At 35.1% G+C, this 8027-nt stretch overlaps 2 protein-coding genes across 2 annotated transcripts; both read right to left on the bottom strand.

The window, feature by feature from the left end:
* Positions 1-1665: 1665 nt before the first annotated feature.
* Positions 1666-3146, bottom strand: LOC109336933. Its single transcript, XM_019573775.1, has 3 exons — positions 2793-3146; positions 2557-2688; positions 1666-2157 (listed from the first exon to the last, which is right to left on the bottom strand). Exons 1-3 carry the CDS (start codon positions 3144-3146, stop codon positions 1666-1668), a joined length of 978 nt encoding a protein of 325 aa, XP_019429320.1.
* A 2305-nt stretch (positions 3147-5451) lies between these two features.
* LOC109336934 lies at positions 5452-6607 on the bottom strand. Its single transcript, XM_019573776.1, has one exon. It carries the CDS (start codon positions 6526-6528, stop codon positions 5956-5958), a length of 573 nt encoding a protein of 190 aa, XP_019429321.1. The 5' UTR covers positions 6529-6607; the 3' UTR covers positions 5452-5955.
* Positions 6608-8027: the final 1420 nt, after the last annotated feature.

Below are 8027 nucleotides of genomic sequence, written 5' to 3' on the forward strand. Positions count from 1 at the left end.
ATCATGATTGTTAAAAGTTTCAGTAGTTTTACAAAAAAATTAGAAAATCAGTTTGCCACATCAACATCCTAATAAAGTGAAAATGTATAAATTATTGTTGCTTTAGATTGGAGTTTTAGTCCCATCCCCTTTACCGTAATTGTATAAAATTGTTAGAAAATATGGTTTACCACCTATAATTGTGATTATAATATCATTTAGAAGACTCCTGAAATTGCGACAACATCTGTATCACACATATGATTGTGGAGTGCAATTTAAAACATTGTTTGAACCCGATAGGTTATTCATTTATCAAAATTTAATACATTTTGACCTAAGAAATACAATACATTTTGACCAGGTCCTAGATTTGCTACTCCATGTAACCTATATGGCATTAAAAATATGAGTTTGCAACTCAAAAATCTGAATTGTAAGAGAAACTAATTCTTGAAACAGAGCATATTAGAGAACTAATGGGATCAAAAATCCATGGCTAAGGGCTGTTAATGTGAGAAGCTCAGTCAAATATTTAAACGTTTGGAACAAGGGAAGAGCACTAGCTATAGAGTCTTAGTAGGCCCAATACACATGCACACATGACTAGAGTGGCACATAAAATAATTTTTAAGACATGACTATGGATGGGAAGAAAGTAATAAGTAAAAACATTATTTTTTGTAAGCCATGATGATGAGTAGTTTTATGCATTTAATATTTATGGATTGATGATAATAATAGTGTAAAAATGTTTTTTATATTGTCAATATATCATTCATCGTTTATATGTTAATTGTTATTGACATTTTTAATAAAAGTAATACACATGAATATAAATGATATAACTAAACATCTTTATCTCAATATATCACTTATTTACTCTCTTTTTTTGATAAGCAAATGTATTAGAAAAAGGCACAACGGGTGCCAACCTAATTACAACTTACAAAAAAGATCAATAGAAGAATATGGGTCGATACACCAATAGGCAAAAGTGTAAGCAGACGATCCCATATTTTTTGAGAACCATAACCAAGATCTAATTTGGATCAAGTCCATAATATGAATAAAACTAGCATTTTCCCCTCTAAAAATAATTTCGTTCCTTAAGCTCCAAATGAACCACATAACTGCGAACCATAACATTCTCCATAAAGATTTCCCTATACAAATTTTACAGAAAGAATCATGCAGATGAAGTGCTTCCACAATCGAATTCGGCACACTATATTGTATATACAACCAAGAGTAAAATCCTCTCCAAACATTGGTGATCAAGGGACACGATAAGAACAAGTGCTCAATATGTTCATCATAAAAAAGACAAAAAACACACTTCAAATCATTTGCTCCAATAATATTTCTTTTATGAAGTTCAGTTGTAGTTGCTACCCTTCCTCTAATAATTTTCCACATTAAGCAACACACCTTTGAAGAAACACAATTAATCCAACATAAATGAAGAATATTACCCGACTCCGTTGCAACTGAATTCACTTGCACCAAATAAGCAGTTTTCACCATATAGCAATCCGATCTATCAAGGTTCCATCTCCATCTATCATCAACTCCTGTCGTGCAAGAATGGTTATGAATAAGATCATAAAGACTTCTCACAAGGTCCTCCTCCCAGTCAAATAAACATCTCCTCCACTGAATGTTCCAAGACCACACCCCACTTATCTAAGCCCCACAATTTGTGACCATGACATCCTTCTCCAAAGCAAGCAAGAACAATCTCAGAAATGAATCACTAAGGTTTTGCTGACCAAACCAAATATCCTGCCAAAATCTAGTATTTAGACCATTGCCAATTTCCTTCCAAAGATTGGCCTCCAACCAGTTAGACCCATCACCCAAGATTGATCCAATTTTAACCAAATCCCTCCACCATCTTGACGCCGTTGGGCTACTATTAAAAGCCCCAAGATTTCCATACTTAGAATCGATCACTCTAACCCACAAAGCCTCAAGACCCGTCAGTCTTTTCCACCTCCACTTTTCCAAAAGAGCATCATTAAACCTGAAAATATCCTTAATCCCCACACCACCGAGCTTTTTGGGCTTACAAACTTCAGACCAAGCAATCCAAGGAATACCTCTAACACCACTCTTGTTACTCCACAAAAACTTTCTCTGAAGAGAAATCATCTTTAAGGTAACCTTCTTCAGGGCCTTAAACAACGATAACGTGTAGATGGACATATTCGTGAGCACCAAATTAATTAGTACCACTCTACCATGAAAGGAAATATGTTTGCTTTTCCAACCTGCCAATCTAGAAGACACTTTCTCAATAACATTTTGCCATGTCGAGTATCAACTTGGATTAGCTCCCACCGAAATTCTAAGGTAAAGGAAGGGGATAGAACCAATTTTACAAAATAAGAAAGTAGCTGCTGTTGAAAGAAGACCATCAAGAACTCTAATACCAATCAAGGAGCTTTTGTTAAAATTAACCTTCAATCTAGAAACCATCTCAGAACATCTTAGAATACTCTTTACGCAACAAATGTTACTCTCTTTCGGGGTGCAAACTAGAATAATATCATCCGCAAACTGAAGGTCAGTTACCTCCACCCCGAATCTCCCCACTTTGTACCCTTCAAATAAACCGATAGATCTAGGTTTTCTAACCAAACCAGCAAAACCTTCTGCCACCAAAAGAAAGAGAAAAGGCGCCATAGGATCACCCTGTCTAATACCCTTAGACACAGAAAATTGCTCAGAAGGAGAACCATTAATCAACATAAATATGGACGTTGAAACCAAACAAACATTAATCCACATCCTCCATCTGTTAGAAAAACTGAATCGACCAAGCATATAATCAAGGAATTCCCAGCTAACTGAATCATACGCCTTTTCAAAATCCACCTTGAAAAGAAGACAACCCCTATGTCCTTCTTTGCAGAATGAATGAACTCATTAATCACCACTATTGCATCAAGAATATTACGATCATGAAGAAAAACAGATTGAGAAGAAGAAATTAACGAGCCCACCGCTTTCTTCAACCTCTCCGCCAAGATTTTAGCAATAATCTTGTATAAAGAACCCACCAGAGAGATTGGTCTAAAATCTTGAATCTTATTTGAATTCTTAATTTTAGGAATCAAAGCAATGAAATAAGAGTTCAACCCCTTCGGGATCTTACCATTCATGGGAAGTCGTTCACAAATCGGCCCAAATCATATTTGAGAAGCTCCCAAAATTCATGATAAAACTTAAAGTTGAAACCATGAGGGCCTAGACTTTTATCACCATCACATTTCCACATTGCATCTTTTAACTCCTCCTCCGAGAACACCCTATCCAATTCAGATATTTGAGATTCTGAAAGGATAGAGAATTCCACACCATCAATCATAAGATTAGATCTTTGAACACAATAGAACAAAGATTTAAAGTAACTGGTGACCCATCTGAAATGTCCTTTTCATCGGCACACCAAACCCCATCAATCCAAACCCCTACTAATTGATTCCTTCTACGCCTAATATTAATACAATCATGGAAATAGCTAGTATTAGCATCACTCTCCTTCAGCCACCTGTTTCTCAATTTTTGAAGCAAGAGACTCTCCTTCATATTAGTAGTATTCCACCACTCCGCAAGAAGATTTTTTCTCAACAAAATTTGATCCATCTCCAAATCAGCTAGTTGACCATCACAATCAATACTAAGGATGGCCTTAGAAATATCAGCCAGTTTACTTTCCATGCCACCAAAAGAGTCTTTATTCCAAGCTTTCAGCTTCAACTTTAAACATTTGAGCCTCTCTTTGACAATAACTACAAGCCAACCTGTTATCTAAGTCTCCATCCAAGTTCTCTTTACCACCTCCCTGAAATCTGGATGTTTAAACCAACAATTATTAAGTCTAAACGGAATAGGAGGTCTAGAGGTTTTCCTATACTTCAACATAATATAACAGTGATCATAGAAATCCCTATTAAGAGCCCATTGAGATACCTCTGACCAACGAAGAAGCCACTCTAGAGACAAAAGAAATCTGTCAAACCTACTCATAACACCCCCTCCAGATTGATACCAAGTGAAGTTTCTTCCTATCAACTGCAAATCCAACAACTCCATCTCTCTAATTCATTCGCTGAATAGAGACATCTCTCTTTTGCAACTCAAACTCGATCCACCTCTTCACTCGGAAGTGCTACGAACAACATTAAAATCACCAAGGAGACACCATAGCCCCACCGATGAGCCAAGTTTCAGAACACCCAACTCCTCGTAAAACACTCTTGTTTGAGTCAAATTGTAGGGAGAATAAATATTAACAATACAACAAGAAACTTGGTCTGGAAGCCATAAACCTTCAACTACAAGAAAACCATTTCCTTTGTAAGAACTCAATCTTGAGAATTTAGCTTTATCCCAAATGCTCAAAATTCCTCCCGCACGACCAATAGATGGAATAAAATCCCACTCACAACTTGAATTACCCCAAAGCTCGTAACAATAGTCTGATTCACAATTCTCCCATTTTGTTTCTTGAATACCTAAAAAATGGATATCATTTTTCCCTACTAGGCTTCTTAACAATATTCTTTTAAGCCTACTCCCAACCCCCTAACATTCATAGATGCACAATTCATGGATCACCCCCTGCTCCCTTCGGTTGGTAATTGTAAAACCAACCTTACCCCTTACCTCCATCTCCTTAATTCTGTCCATCATCACTATTTCATCACTACTGAATGACATCCCTACCTTTTTCATATTTCCCATATTTTTCCCACCACCAAATCCTCTTCTTTGAAGTGAAGGAGATTAGCACTTCGAACATGTGAGTCACCAATAGAATTACTAATAGTTGGGTCCAACTCCCCCTCCTCAAGAGTCACCTTAGAACAATTCAGATTTTTGCTAACATTAAGATTTCCATCTATATCGGCTACACTGTCATCAACAAATTTTTTATATACATTTCTTTATAATATATGGAACAAATATTAAACAGATGTCCAACTTAATGTTAAAATATCATATTCCATTTTGTTATATATGATTGTTTTTTTTGTGATTTACATAAATTTTATCATTGCCATTGCAATACTGCTGGTGGGTATATTGCAATTATTAGAGTAACAATATCACAATTGCAATTGATAATATCAATTACACCTTTTAATAATTCTGTCAAAATTTGTAAACATATAAGAATGGAGTCCAATCACAACTTAAAATTAATCAAGGTAAAAATTAATCACACCCTCTTTTATATTTGGCTCAACTTCCTGTTAAGCACAGCACAGATGTAGCATAGAACTAAATGATTCCTTAAAGTTTCTTTTGCGTTTTGTAAGATTAAAAATGGGAGGAAAAACCAGGTGAAACAACGAATGCCATGTATTAGTGCATAAAGTAAATTTTATTTCACTATATATATGATTGATAATATATACAATACATATCTAAGACATTGTAAAATATGAAAAAACCACTGAGCAAAAACAAAGAAGAACCCTCTCAAGATGGAAGTAAAAAAAAAAAAATTAGCACACAAAAGAAACCCTAAAGGACTCAAAGGCTAGAATAGGAAGAGATCTTCACCTATTGAAAAAAACTCAGAAGGTAACTTTTGGCTTCTTCTTATAAGACATAAAGCCCTAAGTACATGAGACATGGGTCAATCAAAGACCTAGTATAGTCAGCAGAAAGAAATTTATGTGGACATGGTAAAAAAATTTACAAAACCATATCCCCTTAATTATACACCTAGAAATAACTAATACAAAAAAGAAAATAACTTGTCCTTGTGGCTGAAAGGTTAACTTAATTGCAACAAGGATCTATTGTCCAAAATCATGTTCCAAATCATGTTCCGCACCAACGAAAACAGGTCATCTCAATTAAAAGAAATTAAACACTTATTATTTTTTCTGTTTTTGCTTCGACGTCATTGATATAGGACATGGTTTGAGACATATTCTGGAACATCAAATTGTTCACTTAATTTGCAATCTTAATATCATTCAACTCCTTTGTAAATGCTGAAATGCAACTTGAACTACGTGAAATCAATCCTTTCTTCAACCCTTCTTTATCCCTTGGGCTAATGGACTTAGCCCTAATTCTACAATCTTCTGTGCTCTTTTTCAGCATCTCTTTCATTGCCTGAGCTTGAAACAGAACAGGGAAAGCTCTCCCATATTTGTTGAAACTAACACATGCACTTATATGTGCACTTAAAGCATCTTCTTTTTTTCCTCCATTTTTCTCTAACTCTTCCTTCACTGCTTCAGAACACAATCCACACACAAACTTCCCAAAGAACTTATCACGCATGAGGTTGATGTATTCTTGTGTGCACTCCTCACACATACCACAACACTCACACTTTGCATCTTCAACTTCAGATATTGGTGCTAGTTTTAAATCATCAATCACTTCTTTGGTGGTTAGCTCAAATGAGATGTCTGAGATTGTTCTTTGAAGGTGCTCATATAAGAGCTTTGGTGGCTTGGATATGTTGCTGTTCTTGCAGAAATCAGCTCTAGGTAAAGAATCTCCATGTGGTGCCATTTCAACTTGATGATGCTAAATAATGGGTTTGAGAAGAAAATTTGAAATGTGTAACACTCTTCAGAAGGGGCTTGAGTTTTGAATATATATAACTAAAGAAGAAGGTATAGTCCTATTTATAATGATTGTTCTACTTGGTTGTGGTAAACCTAACATTGTAGCTTGAAAACTTGAGTGGATCTAAAAAATTCAAATGTCAGTGTCCATGGTCATGAACATGCAAGATTCTTTAGGAAATTTGAAGTGAATGTTTATCTAATCTGAAAGATACTTGCCATTATTTTTTGTTACCTATACTTTTATCAGGGTTTGTAGTGTACTTCAATGCTTGGTAGTTGTAGCTCCAAGAAAAAGGTGATGAACACATGCAGCAAGCAAGGTTCACCTGCATGATTTCTTTATTTGGATCACGAGTCAGTGGAATAATGTATATAAAAATAGGCTAGTAAGAAAACAAATGTATTATAAAATTATGAAATCATGAAGAACAAAAAAACAAAAACTCATTGGAGTTACACCTTCAATTGTCTATATGTAAATATTACATTTAATTTTATCTTTTCCCTCCTTTTATTTGTTTTTTGTTGTTCTTATTAATCTTCTTGGTGTTTGACCTGTATATTTATGTAAGTATTGAACCCTTTTCATGAACTTCTTTTATGAATAAATTAGGGTTGACATCCTATAACTGAATTGACAAAATGGATCCTAAAGTGCACACTTTGATTAGACCCAAATTATAATTTTAAAATTTGATTTAGATATTGTTTTTGGTTTAGTGCATGGACCACTCACCTAGCATTCTTGAAGACAACCTAGGTACTTTGCACTAAGGCTGGAGATGAGTTAAATTAAGTCAAAATCAGGACTTCGTTCGATTCAGATTAATAAGGATTTGCTCGGTCGAAATTGGACTCGAATTCGTATTGGGTATCAGCAGGTCAGAATACACCTAGAAGGAGGGGGGTGAATAGGTGTCGCGAATCACTTACTCCACTTTTCCTATATTTCCGCAAAACTAAAACAGACTACAGTCAATTGATTATGCTTGTGGATAATCGATTATCCTGACATTTGCACTACTTGATTCTTTGGTTTCTTGCACAACAGTTACCAATTACCAAATCTTTATACAGTTAATTGATTATTGAAGTTATAGAAAGACAATAAACATATTATAACATGCAACTCATATTAACATAATTAATCAACAATGTAAAGATGAAAAGTAAAGAGATTAGGGATAGAAAAAGGTGCACAAAGAATTTTTATCCTGGTTCGTTTGCGGTCCACTGCAAACTACATCTTGGCCTCCCCTTCTGATCTCGGGAGATTTTTCTTCACTATTGCAATTGTAAGTTTACAAACACACTTCCAATTACAAAAACAGAAAAACTAAGCCGATCCTTACTTAACCCATATAAGCTTGACAACCTAGGTTTTGACCTAACTAAATCGCCTACGAGGATCTCATATCCTTTCGTGATCAGCCTCAGCCT

This window comes from Lupinus angustifolius, unplaced genomic scaffold, assembly GCF_001865875.1.
Source record: "Lupinus angustifolius cultivar Tanjil unplaced genomic scaffold, LupAngTanjil_v1.0 Scaffold_1_458, whole genome shotgun sequence".
In the NCBI taxonomy this organism is placed as follows: domain Eukaryota; kingdom Viridiplantae; phylum Streptophyta; class Magnoliopsida; order Fabales; family Fabaceae; genus Lupinus; species Lupinus angustifolius.